At 36.3% G+C, this 14,841-nt stretch overlaps 2 protein-coding genes across 4 annotated transcripts; both read left to right on the forward strand.

Moving 5' to 3' along the window:
• Positions 1 to 508: 508 nt before the first annotated feature.
• LOC112033296 (anaphase-promoting complex subunit 10) lies at positions 509 to 4,125 on the forward strand. Of its 3 annotated transcripts, XM_065763229.1 has the most exons (8): positions 510 to 766; positions 1,041 to 1,102; positions 2,159 to 2,391; positions 2,478 to 2,538; positions 2,670 to 2,762; positions 2,939 to 3,009; positions 3,697 to 3,801; positions 3,898 to 4,125. In XM_065763229.1, the coding sequence occupies exons 3-8, from the start codon at positions 2,213 to 2,215 to the stop codon at positions 3,965 to 3,967; spliced, it is 579 nt and encodes a 192-aa protein (XP_065619301.1). In that variant the 5' UTR covers positions 510 to 766; positions 1,041 to 1,102; positions 2,159 to 2,212; the 3' UTR covers positions 3,968 to 4,125. The 3 variants fall into 3 exon arrangements, with proteins under 3 accessions (XP_065619302.1, XP_065619301.1, XP_023921849.1); XM_065763230.1 differs by lacking the exon at positions 1,041 to 1,102 and having other exon boundaries at positions 509 to 766; positions 2,697 to 2,762; XM_024066081.2 differs by lacking the exon at positions 1,041 to 1,102 and having other exon boundaries at positions 511 to 766.
• Positions 4,126 to 10,029: 5,904 nt separating this feature from the next.
• LOC136063201 (uncharacterized) lies at positions 10,030 to 13,898 on the forward strand. Its single transcript, XM_065763224.1, has 4 exons — positions 10,030 to 10,736; positions 11,161 to 12,891; positions 13,003 to 13,335; positions 13,444 to 13,898. Exons 1-4 carry the CDS (start codon positions 10,046 to 10,048, stop codon positions 13,896 to 13,898), a joined length of 3,210 nt encoding a protein of 1,069 aa, XP_065619296.1. The 5' UTR covers positions 10,030 to 10,045.
• Positions 13,899 to 14,841: the final 943 nt, after the last annotated feature.

The following is a 14,841-nucleotide window of genomic DNA, read 5'->3' on the forward strand; positions in this document are numbered from 1 at the left end:
AACACAACGGTTCTAAAAAGTGAAACTATCACTTAAACATTTATTTGATTCTTCCAGATGAAAAGATACAATGTTTTGGTGTTTTTAAATGTAAATGTGGCATTAATTTATGTAGTCACGTTTAGTGTTTTTAAATGTAAATGTAGTATTAATTTATGTAGCCACATAGCGCAATAAGAAGAGGTTAACGAAAAGTCAAATGTTTCATATTATATAATTATATAGATATAGATAATAATAATAGTTAAAACTAGCCTTATCACACGCGTTCTTTGTGTGCGATAAGGCTTTTTTTTTTAAATTTTTTATTAGTGTTATAATTTTTCACTTATTTCAATTTGAGATTTACACTTATTTTCCCACAAAAATTGTATGTTTAGAATCACTAATGACTAATATGGCCAAAAGAATCATAAGGCTAGTTTAAAAAAATGAACGCCAAAATGGCATTAAAATATGATTATATTATATAGACTATACAGATATAGATAATAATAATAGTTAAAATAAAATAAAATAAATCTCACACATGAATTTGAATTTTGAATCCTAACTACGTTCAAAACGGTGCCGTCTCTCCTGCTTCTCTCACAGCCACAGCCCTCACGCCGTCGCATCGTTGTTCTTATCTCAGGCTTAGCTACCCAAGAACAGAGCGGACCTTTGTCCGCAACCACCGCAAAAAGCTTCGCCGTTCACCGTTCACTGTTTCTCTAAGTTCACGTAAGTCCTCGTCGATTTCAAGGACCAACTTATCGACCACAAGGTTTGTGACTTTTCATACATCTCTCAAACCCCCCATTTTTTAAGTGTTGCATCATTGCTCTATTGACTCATTTAGGGTTTCTAATCTTTGTTTCTGGGTTTTTTTTTTTTTTTTTTTTTTTTTTTCAACAAATTAATGTAGAAGAATGACCATTGGGTTATTATCATCTCTTGTAGTTATATGTAGAACTCACTGAATTTATGAATTACTAATTATAATGTAAAAAAAATAAAAAATCTTACAATGTTTATTTTTTGTTGTGGGAAACCTCAAGAGGCTGGCTTACCCTCTTGTAATAACCTGGTGCGTGTAACGGGGGGACTGCATAAACAGGAGGTTTGGATACCTTTGTTTGTAAAAAATAGAAAAGTTTTTGTTGTGGGATTGTCATTCTAAGCATTTCTTTCATCATTTGATTCTTCTCCTTTTCACTTGATTGTTATTCTTCTATACTCAAACTTTTTCTTTTAATTCTTTAAGGGGACTACTCTTCTGCTCTTATCTGGCATATATTTTTCGTCATTTGTTATAATATTGGAAGAACGCAATACGAAAATTTTAATGGAAGTTTGCTTCTGCTTAACTGAAATTGTGTCTTGAAGTTACGATTATAGTGCATGGACTGAAATCATGTCTTGAAGACATGGTTTTACTGTTTTGAAATTTATGGCCAGTTTGGATGTTTAAAAAAGGAGGGAGAGTAGAGTAGAAGGAGGGAGAGTAATCTAATTACTTTGTTTTAAAGTTTTTTAAGGAAGAAGGGGGAGGAGTTTGGAGGAGTTTAGAGGGGTTTCAACTCCCTCTAGCCCCCAATTTTTAATTCTCCCAAATTGAAAAGATTTGGAGGGAGAGTAGAGTACATAAACTATTGACCAAGTAAATTATCTAATTCACTCTTATTATATTAACAAAATTACACAAAGGGAAGGGTTAATTACTCCATTCCCCCTTACTAATTTTAAAAACATCCAAACAAGGTGAAGGGGAATTATTTTCCTTTACTCTCCTCCCTACTACTCCCCTCTCCTCTACTCCTCTCTACTCTCCTCCCTCTCTAAACTTCCAAACAGGCCATTAAAGCTGCAAATTACGAGATGGAGTTAAGTTAGTGGTTCTCATGGGATGAAAATAACATTACAAAACTGTGGTTTCAAAATATACACCTGCAAGGCCTTTCCTTTTCAAGTGGAGCCAGCACTCAGCTCAGCAGTATACCAAATTAATCCCAGTAGTCTGTTTCAATTTTATTTTACAAACTTATTACATATATAAATAATTTAAAATTCTTAAATTTGTTTGGACTATTACGGTTTTCATTCAATTAGCTTCTTTGTTAAAAAGATCAGGTCCCTTTTTTTTAGTGTTTTATGTTTATCTCTCACTACATTGCAGGTTCCTTCAGAGTTTATAAAAAGACTAATAGGAAGAAAGTAAAAAGTTAGGTTTATGGCGACAGAATTATCAGAGGGAGAAGAAGAAGGGAAAGTTAATGGTGGGAATCAGGTGCTGATAGTGGAAGACGACCTTAGAGAAATGGGGAAGAAGGCTGCCTGGAGTGTCAGCTCTTGCAAGCCTGGCAATGGTGTCTCTGCCCTTCGTGATGAGAACCTCGAGACCTATTGGCAGTAATTAACTACAAACTCTCTGTAACCGAACCTCTCTCTGTGTCTTTGAAACCCCAATTACATTTTTTTTTTCTGTTTGGTCTCAGATCAGATGGTGCACAACCTCATTTGGTTAATATTCAATTCCAGAAAAAAGTTATGCTTCAAGTATGTCATATGCAGTTTCTTTTTCCTTTGTTTTTTAATCCTTTTGTTAAAGATTGAAATTTTTTTTTTTTAGTTCCTTTGTGTGTGTGTGTGGGTCAATAGCAATTGATGTGTTTGTTTTATTTATGAAGTTAGTTGTTCTTTATGTGGATTTCAAGCTTGATGAGAGCTACACACCCAGTAAGATCTCCATTCGCGCTGGCAATGGTTTCCACAATTTGAAGGTAATTTCTTTTGATTTGGGTTCTTAAGAGTACCCTTCAATATTACTAGTAATTGAATTGGAACATGTTTGACACAAGCAGTAATCTACATTTTTCTTTTCTTTTGTTTTGTGTTTAATTTTCTCACCAAGAGTCAATTTGGTTAATCTGGTTATGCTCCCTGCAAATCTCTTTAGGAGGTAAAAACTGTGGAACTTGACAAGCCAAGTGGTTGGATATATCTGTCCTTGTCTGGGAATGATCCTAGGTAAGTGGTTGAAGCTTCTTTTACATGTACTATTTTTGCTATTTTTCTTTCAACTACTCGCAAATTCTTCTTCAATTTCTTTTCTTGTTTTAAACAGTTTTGAGTTACCAGTAGATCATTGATCTTATTTTGAGTGATTTTTTTTATATCATTGCAACCATGCACAAAATTATTGCTGGAGGAACTTACATGCAGGAAAGTATGGGAGATTCATTTCAAAACATCTTGTGGATGTTTTCAAGACTCATCATCTTTTACCGCCTGTTGACAAATAAAGAACCTGTGAATTATCATTTTTTGTTTACATAACTTATCAAGAACAGCTATCGTCTATGATTAATAGTCTCTAAAAGAAATTAACTCTCAACTATCCAAGCACCTGTAATTTGTAAATGTGCTGGTCCAGACATGTGCATTGTACAGTGCCAAAGCAAAACAGAATTTGGTAGGCAATTCCTGTTTTATATTTTGGAATGACATTGGTATATTATGCATTTGTGCTTAATTTGTAGTTTCATTGCTGAGGGAAAGTTGATTACAATGTGATTGAACTGTGTAATTCCTTATATTTCTTGTGTCCTTGAGATCAAGGAAATTGATTGGGATGTGTTGATCTTTGTGCGATTAGTTTTTGTCTGGATTGATTTTTGTACTGAATTGTGAACTTCTTTACACCATGTTTGGCAGGGAAACTTTTGTCAACACTTTTATGTTGCAAATTGCTGTGCTGTCAAACCACCTGAATGGAAGGGATGTTCATGTGCGGCAAATCAAAGTTTACGGGCCTCGACCGTGCGTGTCCTTATATTTTTTCTCCATCAACTACTAATTGTTAATAAAATAACTATGGATTACTAATCGTTAATAAATTACCATTTGCCATTGCAGGAATCCTATACCACATCAACCATTTCACTTTACTTCGAGGGAGTTCGTTACCTACTCTCTTGTGAGATGAGAGAGGTGACCCCAGCAAAACTATGTTGAACTTTGTAGGACTGAAAGCATGCAGTTGATAGCCAGATCATATTAAGAACCATGAGGATATATCTCTAGACTCTAGTCATGTATACGTACATTTGATTTTCTCAATACCAAAGTTTGGTTGGTTTTCAATTGATTGTTTTATAGCACGAATTGGGGGGCCATTTTTCCTCACATCACGTCTTATCCAGCAAAGTCTCCTCCTTCCTCTCCCAACTCTTCCACTCGTAAGGCATGCTATTTTGTTCTTCAGAGTTGGGTTTCAAAGAAATTTATGATTGGATGTGTGGTTCTTTTTCCGGTTGCAGTTACATTTTTTATTACATGGTGGTTTATTCAATTTGTTTATGGTTTCTTGAGTCCAATATACGACCAGCTTGGTTTTGACGTATTTGTATGGTGAAATCACAATGCTGGGATTTCCCACAACCACAAGCATCTTCTTCTGAAGGAATTCTTGGTGAGTTAATTGAAGACTCGAAGTTTGTACCTTTGAATGCTAAGGATCCTAGATATGGTCCACCTGTAAGTTCTGGTAGCTCGGTAACTTTTCCCATTCATTATGGAGATCATGAGACAAATCGTTTTGGAAAAGAAGCATGTAATGAATGGAAATCAGTACACACATTTGGGAGGCCCGGCTACCTCAAATTAGCCAGATAATTTGTGACTTTCTTCTTTCAATCTTTCTATTATGGGTGGTTCTCATAGTTTTTTTTATTGAATCCAAATTTATTCAATTGGTGGTAGAGGAAGGGGGATGGTATTTTTCTTTAAGGATTTTTTAGTGGAGAAGGTACTTCATGAAGTCGGTCTTCATGGGTAAGAATGCGGCACAATGGCTGATGAATAGTATAGCATAGATTGTCATTAGGATCAGTCCGAAGTATTTTTATACATTTAGGGAAGGTGATTTAGCCTACACCCTCCAACAGAGCTCCAACTCTTTTGTCTTGTTCCTACTATTGAATGAATTTAAAGTTGGCGGGTCTAGGAGGTCCATTATTATTCCAAAAGGTATAGAAGAATGGATGGATGGTTTTTGGGTTAGAATTAAGGAAGATGTTGGAACCTGAAAACTATGTGAATGGTGGTTCTGGTCATTCAAAATTTATAGCTTAGCTTCATAAGGATAACTTAAGGGTTCAACCATTTAAAACTTTTGCCGATACGGTGCGTAAGCATCAAGTGTAGGCCAGGGGCAGAAATCAGCCAAATCTGTTAAATGCCCATGATAAAGGGAAATTGCAATTAGGGGATAATAAGGGGGAGAAGCAGAACCTAGTAATTGAACAGAGGATGTTGAGCGAAATGCCGGTGAGCATACTAGGTCCGACAACTCTAGGAGGAAGAGATGTGGGTTCTTGGCACATTAATGTGGAATTTAATTTGGGAGAGACAAATCCGGTAGGAAATAAAAGGAGATTTTCGTTGAAATTCAATTCAAATTGGAATGAATCTGTTTATGGAAAAGAACATGAACTAAGGAATTCTTACTGGAGAGGAGATGGCTTGACCGTAGAGGTGAATGGCGAAGGAAAAAGGCATGTTGCATGGAATTCTAATAAAGGTGGACTGAGGAGTTCTAAATGGGTTAAAAGGAGTTAGAGGGAGCATGTGGTGGGTTCTTCTAGTGGGTCACGGGTTCAAAAAAATCCTGTGGTGGGCTTAGACCAAGATTGTAACACTTAAATGGGCCTTCCAGTTATCCCTAATCCAGAGTCCACCGGCCCAATTAGGATGGAAGTGGGTGAGAGCTCATCCTTGGGTGACCCAAGACCATTAAATCACGAAGCCCAAGCATTGGCAATGTCCAACACACCTCACGAAGCTTCAGTTGCTCAGGTTGTGATGTTGGGTCACCATGATGAGTTTATGAAAGAGGTTAACACCACAAGTGCTGGGGGATCTCACGCCAAGGAGTCACCAGGGCCACTAGAGAAGGCTGACACAGTGTGAAACCAATCCTCGAAGATGGCGCTGAGCTCGACTGGTCAAATCGAGATAATGGGTTACTCCGTGAAGGCATCGGTGGTGACCTAATGTCCTTTTTCTGATGGGTTTGGCACCGAGGACTCACCAGCGACACTGGATAGGGTCGATATAGCTCTAATCCACACCACGAGGACGGCTACAATGTCTGTTCCTCTAACCAAGAATATGGGTTACCTTGTGAAGACTTCGGTGGAGGTTGAGTGTCTTATGATGGGTCTCACGTCGATGAGCCTCCGATCACACTGGGTAAGGTAGAAACAGAGGGTGACAGGGCATTAATAGGTCTTGTGTTATCCAATTATGTTTTGAGTCCATCGAGAGTTGGGATTGAGGAGTTGGGTGTTCAGGGTGGAGATGAAGGTGGTTGGGTTGATTGTGAAAGTGATATTCAGGGGATAGACACGTCCTATCAAACTAACTAGTCGGTGTTGGCATTGACTAAGGTAGAAACAGCTAGTGCAGATTGTTAGGATTAATGCCCTTAAATCCTATTGTATGATGCTATGTATGACATTATGTATGACTTAATGTTGTGATTAATAAAGTTGTTTTATTATTATCTGAGATAATGGTAACGTGAATATTTGGACATTATCATATAGTCCATGAGATGCATAGTATGTGATTTATGTGATTTAGTCACAGAAGATATAAGTCACAAGTTCTTTGTAAACTCAGAATTTTAGTTCATAGTCGGTGGTGAAATTGGGCATTTCATCTGCGAAGATTATAACATATCAACTAAGATGATTTGTCTTGATCATGGAAGTGGAGACTTCTAGTTGATGTGTTAATATGTTTAAAGAGTTGAGACATATTGAACTGGACCGCTGTGAGATTTATTATTCTCCTAACAACTGTCAATTGAATAATAAATCTCACAACTTATATTTGCATGAACTCTTAATTCTGAGAGAATAATGGACCTAATCATGAAGTGTAGGTTGCTTTGATATATCAGGAGTGAGATCTAAAGTAACGGTCAAAACCTCAGTATGTTGGGCAGCCACATTTCGTGTTGATGGAACATATATTCTCAGATGGAATTCATAGTCTCTTAACAGAGATTTAAAATATTCCTTGAGATAAGTTTAATGGGTTTGTTATTCAGAGAGTTAGGCCTAACCACTTTGGTAAGAAATTACTAAAGTATATATTTATGAAATTGGATTCATAAATATATAATGAATAACTTAAAAGGATTAAACCGGGTACTCAGGATTAAGACGTAGTAATCTTCAAAGTGACAGTCTATATTTTATGACTTTGAATTACTACGAATATTTTATGAAGGGGTTGCATGTATAATAAAGTTTTGGGATATATTTATTAATAAGGCCTAGAGTGCAATTATATTTATATAGTGTATTAAATATAATTAATGGTAACTTGGACTTGTCAAGAGTTGACAGAAAAGCCAAGGCCCATTGGAGCTAGTGTCTTATTGGTCCTTTTGGTCCCACTCCAAGCCACACATTAAAGCCCAATTGGAAAGGCCCAATAGGCCGGTCCAATTAGATAATCAGTTATATATAAAGGGAGAGACATACAGAATTTTTATTAGAGAAGAGAAAAGTGAGACACCATTGTGAAGTGGTGTGTATGTGCGAGTGAAATCACTCAGTTATTCTCCCTTGGAAATTGATTGAGAGACCACACTTCTTGGGCGTAAAGTGGATTGGAGTGAAGATTAAATGCGTTCCCAAGTACTTATAATCTTTGTTTTGAATTTCTCCACACCAAGGTACGCTATTTTGTTCTTAAATTCTAGATTCTATAGTGCAAGTTATCAATCATGAATGAAATAGATCTTTGTTTATTGCTTCCGCTATGTGTTTTGTATGAGATACAAAACCAGATGTAACCAACACAGATGAGGGTTTGGGTGATGTGGAATAGTTTTTCCCCTTGATGACTATTAATCCTCTATGGTTGGTTGTCTCGGCTGAATTAAATAGTAATACTAAGGTGATGGGGTTTGATAACACATTGAATGTTTCTATTAGGTGAAACATAGGCTCTCGGTTTTAGTAAGATGATGGGGCTTTCTTTGGGTCGACATGAGAAGATGTGTATTATGCTATTACAAAGGCTTGAGACGGAGATTGAGGCTGCCAATCTGATTTCACAGGAAAGATGTTGCCCACCAAAAGCTATCTCCAAGGATAAAGGGAAGAGGGAGTTAAGGAATTTGATTTCTTCGGTTAATTATGATGGGAGATAGTTTTCTTCGACTGCAATACTGAGGTTGTAGTAGGGAGTTTACAGTTTCTATGAAGTTGAAAATGGTGTCATGGAATGTTCGAGGATTGAATGATTCGCGAAAACATTTGGTAGTTAGAAATTTATTATGGGAGTGGAATTGTGATGTAGTTTGCCTTCAAGAAACTAAGCTTGTAGGCATGAATAGACAGTTGATTTGCAACTTGTGGAGTTGTTCTATGTAGATTAGGTAGCTTTGGATGAAGATTAGACAGCGCGGGGGGGGGGGGTGTTGGGGGTTTGATGATGTGGGATAGAGGGGCTTTAGAAAAGTTAGAGGTAATGGTGGTTCAATTTTCGTATCTGTTCGTGGCAGGGTATGGGGGATGGTTTTATTTAGGCATGTTTTGGGGTTTATGGCCCAAATGATAATAACTTGAAGGGGTAGATGTGGNTATCATGAAGATTATGAGTGTTTCCGAAATTAGGTGCAGTAAAAGTAACATTTTGTTGTGGAAAACGAATCAAACGATTCCAAGCCTAATGAAGTTTTGATCTCACAACTTGTATAAAATTGCCACTATTTAATTTTGTCGAATGTGGCAGAATTGCCAGTATTATGGGACCGTGGTTTGAGTTGATAGATCTTATCATGAAGATTATGAGTGTTTCCAAAATTAGGTGCAGTAAAAGTAACATTTTGTTGTGGGAAATGATTCCAAGCCTAATGAAGTTTTGATCTCACAACTTGTATAAAATTGCCAGTACTTAATTTTGTCGAATGTGGCAGAATATAGTTGTTGTGTGCTAAGTATTTTAGAATTGTGTAGAGATATAGCAGTTTCCTAAATTGAGTATAGTTAGTTTGCTGGCTCTTTAGGTGCAAAAGTCAAATTCTTCTTCATAAGCATAGAATACTAGCAAGGTACGACCTAGATAGGAGTAATCACCCCGAAATCATTGTAAATTAGGATATTATGTGCATTGGCTGCAAGCACAATATTCTCATAGGTAGATTTTGTGAGAAATAGTTACTGAGGACGAAAAATAGAATTTGGAGACTAAAAAACCCTATTGGGGTAAATCCCTTGTAGTTGCTGTTGAATGCCACTTGTGTTGAAACCCTCTACTGGTTTGATGTATGTTTTTGTTAGATTTTTTTTTTCTTAACAAAAAACATAAAATACGATAATCAATTCAATCTAAGTGTGTCCAAACACAAAATGGAATATCTTTTATACAATCCAATCAAACTTAGTATTAGTTTTGATGAGTTGAAATATATCATAAATTTTTTGAACAAATATCTCTGAACAATTAAAATGCCATTTGCTGCCACTGTAGCAGAGATTTGAGACTCAATCAGCATTCACCCTATTTAGAGGTTCACAAAGGGAGGCCTGCCCTCTGAGATGCCCATTCTTTGCCAAAATAATAAAAATAATAACTTTTTAGTTTTCAGTTTCGTTTAGTAGAATAATCTCTCTGATGTTGACTATGTCTGGTAATTTATTTTTCTTATTTTCAGCTTATGCTTGATGTGGCAAAACAGATATCCAAGACTGCAGCAAGGTTTTTGGTGGATAACTTCTCTCTTTTTGTGATTTTAGATTGTTTTATTTCTTTGTTATTGTTCTTATTACTACTATTATAGATTTTATTATGTTATAACTGAAACTAATATATATTTTAGTTTTTTCCTCATTGTTCTTTGACTTCTATTATTCTTACATAAGTTTCTCTCCAAAACAGCTTATTCTCCTTCTCTGATGTTTTGCAACAATTTTTTTTTTTTTTTGGTAACTTGTAACACTTGGATGGGTTGTGGTTCTTAGGGTTTTAGGTTTAACAAAGAATGTCTTTAGAAGATAATTACCCGGGTAAAGCAAAAGTTATTGATTCTGACTATGCAATGGAAGAAGATGTTCAGTCACAGATCTCCTGGTTTCCAGCGACCCCTGCAAAGCTGCAGAATGTCTTTGTTAGAAGGCAATTGCTAAACAGTTCCCAGGCTTCTAGTGTGGTGTCTTTGAGTTCTTCCTTGGATGAAAACAAGGGTGTGTGTGATGTGAATGTGGCATTGACTACAAAGGGTGAGGAACATAATTCTAATGGTATGGAATGCACAGAGTTTGGTTTTTTGGGAATGATAGACTTGAACAAAAGTGCTTGTGACTGTGAAGAAGTAATGGAGAATACAAGTGAATGTGCTGGTGGAGCAGCTAAAGGCTTAGACTTTTTGCACTCTAGAGAGTCTAACAAAGATCCTGATGCTTGGGATGTACCATTGGCTAATATCCTTTCTACGGACATCTTGAGTTTACTAGATGTAGCTCCAGCCTCTCAGTCATCTGAACATGCAGTAATGGAGCCTGTAATTGAGTCAATATCCAATAGTTTTGTTCTTGTTTCACAATCTGATAGTGAAAGACAAGCAGAAGCAGAAGAGCCTGCTGCCCACACTTCTTTGCACGTAGAGCATGACCTCTCGCCTGGCTTAAGCAATTGGAACAATTCTAACAGCCCAGAAACTCATGTACTTCAATGTGAGTTATAAATTTTCCGTTGGATTTTATTAGTATCAGCATCATAGTTAGTGTTTTTAATTCTTGTTTGTGTCTGTGCTTGCTAGAATGAGGTCATCAATCACTGGAAAAAAAAAAAAAAAAATCAAAGAAATTTTTTTTTTCTAATCTGTGACTGATAGATTTTGTTAGTATATGATTGATGAAAAATATATAAATCTTAGTGGAGGAAAGCCCTTGTAGCTAAATTTGGCATCATTGATCAAAATAGAAAGTGAATGTTGCCATTAGCCCTAGTTGTTGCTTGACACTGATTTTAAATCAGTATCAAGAATAAGGGCTGATGTAGTGTCAAATGGCTCTATCTTTTTTCATTTAACTGATACTATGAGATTTGATCTAAAGTAAATATTAGACATATATGATATTGTATTTCTGAATGCAGATGACTCTCAGCCCATCAATGGCTCGAATTCCACTTTTTCATATCAATCAGAGAAACAGAATGTGAATGAAAGTCTGCAAAATGGCATAGACTTGAACAAAAGGCCACAACAGAGACCCAAAAAAAAGAAATATTGGCCCAAAGTGGTATGTGAAGGCAAACCCAAAAGGACTCCTAAACCTAAGATGCCAGAACCTACAACTCCAAAGTGCACTTCTTCGGATACAAATATGTTGAAGAAGAGGAAATATGTAAGGAAAAGCAGCCTCAAAAACTTGGATACTCCCTCTGATGTGATGGTTAATACCTCTGAAGATGTGGTTGGAGAAGGGACTCCAAAACCTATGACACCAGAACCTGCAACTCCAAAGCGTGCTATGGTTACTACCTCTGTAGATGTGGTTGCAAAAAAGGACAAACCCAAAAGGACTCCAAAACTCAAGGCTCCAAAGCCTGAAACTCCAGAACATGCTTCTTCAGAGAAAACAGTGCTGAAGAGGAGGAAATATGTGAGGAAAAGCAAGGCTAGTAATTTGGTTGTCACTTCAGATAAGGTCATTGGAGAGGAAAATTATTCTGTCATGAAGACATGCAAGCGGGCTTTGAGTTTTGACTTAGAGAATCAGTCCCAAGATGACAGCGCCATGGCAAGAGCCACTTCCCATCTTCAACCTCAAAATTCATGCAGATTGAGTTCAAGTTTTGATTTGGAAAACCACTTGGAAGAAGAAAACATTTCTTTACTTGCTTCTCAACATCAACTCCAAAACTATAGTGGCAAAATTGAGAGTGCTGCTTCTTTTCATGAAAACAGGAATCATAGAGAATTAGTTACCACTGAAGCAGAGAAGCCAGTGTTAGAATGTTGTAACCAAGGAACAAATCATACTGGTTGTCAACACAATGGCATGTATGTTTACAAAAGGAAATTCCAATTAAATAAGTGTTATATCAATAGCAGAAAACTGGGTCCAGTTTTTCCTAAGATGTGGAAGAAAAGAAGGACCAGGCAGGGACAAAGAAGGAAGACATACAGTGATTTTTGGTCAGAAATCCCAGCCAAATTCATTATTCAAATGCAATCCATGACAGCCATGAATGATATAAGTTTCAAAACTAAAGATACATTGTGCCAACCCAAAGTTAAGACAACAAAAAGGAGGTCCGACACACGCATTCGTAGGCATAGCTTTGATGACTTAATTATATGTCCATATAAAATTGGAACAAAAAAGAGATCCAAGGGGCTTACTCAAAGAAGGAGGAACGTTTCTAACTTGTCTGCATTTCATGTCTATAATCATACTCAGTTATCCACACATAAAATACTTGGTAGTGATAGGCAAGAACAAGAAATTGATATTTCCTGCGAACCTGAAACTTGCAATGATGTTTTTGTCAATTCAGAGTTTCATGATGCAAAATCTGAAGGAAGCCTAGCTAATGATGCTTTATTATTTGGTGACAACCATGAAGGGACTGTAGCAGAGATGTGTACTGGTGACAGTTCAGAGTTTCATTATAGTAAAAGTGATGGAAGCCTAACCAGTGATGCTTTGTTTGACAGCAATCTGGAAAGGACTGTAACATGGACCGAGAGGGGACCTTCTTTTGTTGGAAATGCTATGTGGACTGAGATGGAGCCCTCCTATGTAAATTTATGTTGTCACAATGAAACTAGGGCAAACCCACGAGAACATGAGGATTTTCGGCTCGGTTCAAAATCAAGAGGTACTTCTATTTTCCAGAATCTAATTTTCTTCTAAAGTAGTACATGTTCCTACATATTAATTCCTAACCATGCAAGTAATAATAACATTTTCTATAATTCATTTGATGCAGATACACAAGAAAAAAGCATCAAGTCCCTTATTGAAAATTTTGTGCTTGTCGGTAATGGACAAACTCATCTCCTGGTGCAAGACCAAAATGCATATGGTCCTAATAATGGGCCTCAAACACTAATTCCCTTTGAGGAACAAGAAAAAATTGCACATAACCCTAACAGAAGGCATAGCACTATCTCAACTAGGGATGCTTATGACCAGGAAAGGAGTGTAATGGCAATGCATCTTGAGATGGGACCCTTTCCTGTAAATTTGGGGTTTAATATTAACAAAAGTGAGAAAAGCCCATTGGAGCATGAGCATTTCTTGCTCCCTACCAAATCAAAAGGTACTTCCCTTTAGTAGAAAGTTCTTTGTTTAAGAAGCTCAAGTTACTTTATATTAGTTCCTATATATTGAAACATTTACAGCAGCTTATATTGTTTAGTTGATGCAGCTCCGCAGGAAGAAAGAAGTGATGCCCACGTTTTGGAACCAAAGTGTATCAGTAGCGATGGACAAGCCCTAATTTTAATGCAAGAGCAGAGAGCACATGGTCCTAACAGCAGGCACAATACTCTAGTTCCCTACCAGGAGCAAGGCCATAATGCACATGATCCTACCAACATACATGGCACACTAGTTCCCTATCAAGGGCCATTTGAGCCTACCAAAAAACGGCAACAACTTGTTAAAGTTGACCTTGATCCAGAGACAATGAGAGTTTGGAAGCAGTTAATGGATAACAGTTCTAGTGATGGTGAAACAAAAGCAGATGAGGAAAAGGAGAAATGGTGGAATGAAGAAAGGAATGTGTTCCGTGGACGGGTTGATGCATTTGTTTCCCGCATGCATCAAATCCAAGGTACGTTCTTGCTACTTTTTGTTATCCTCAACCGGTCAGATACTTGAAATTCCCTAAGAGGATAACTATGTCATATGAAGTTTAATACTTAGGGAGAGGAGTAGTTAATGCATTTGTGACATTCTTGAATTTTTTTTTTTTTTCCCCCCCCAACAAAAAAAAAAATGCATTTGTTGAAAAATTCATCAAATTAGTCGAGTTGCCTAATTTTGAAAGATAAATTCCCTACATGGTAGAAACTTAAACCATGTCCTTAAAAATCCTAATCTAAAGATATTTAATTAACATATGAGATACAATTTGATAAATATCACAAATTTCAAAAGCATGGTTGTTTGATCATTAACCATTATAATCATATAACAGAGAAAGAACAAATGCAATATTGTTCTCTGAATCCAAATGAAATAAAAAGAAAAATATTGAAACTGAAGAGAGATTTCAGAAAATTACCAAGAAGGAAACAAACAGTAAAGCTAATTGTGGTTACAAAAGACGAGAAGAATTTTAGTAAGCCACGTTGAGTAAAAAGTCCCCAAAGCCTTATTAATAAGATCTTATTGGGTTCAAGAAATTTTGACACAATATAAATTAGATAATTTCAAGGTTCAACCTTAATCTTCTTGGATTTTGTATTTAATAACTCACATAGATATCTGTTTCTGACGTAGTCTAAAATTTGGCACAAAATTTAAGAAATAATGTAGAAAACATGCATGGCACAAATTAGATTTCAATTATAGAATCTAATTGAATTATATATATATATATATATATGGACAAAATTAAAATTCCTCCTATTGTTGGAGGAGCAAAAGTGTATTTTGGTCCTAATTAAAAAATCTAGTTTGAGTACACTCTCTGTACAAATTGAACATTTTTACAAGGCTTATTTACAAATTGCACTTCCAAAATTTTATATATATTTTGTTTTTTTTGAGAAATTTTTTTTATATGTTTTCAATTGTGTCTAAAACTCCAAATTATGAG

The sequence above is a fragment of the Quercus suber genome, unplaced genomic scaffold, assembly GCF_002906115.3.
Source record: "Quercus suber isolate HL8 unplaced genomic scaffold, Cork oak 2.0 scaffold_498, whole genome shotgun sequence".
Taxonomy (NCBI): Eukaryota; Viridiplantae; Streptophyta; class Magnoliopsida; order Fagales; family Fagaceae; genus Quercus; species Quercus suber.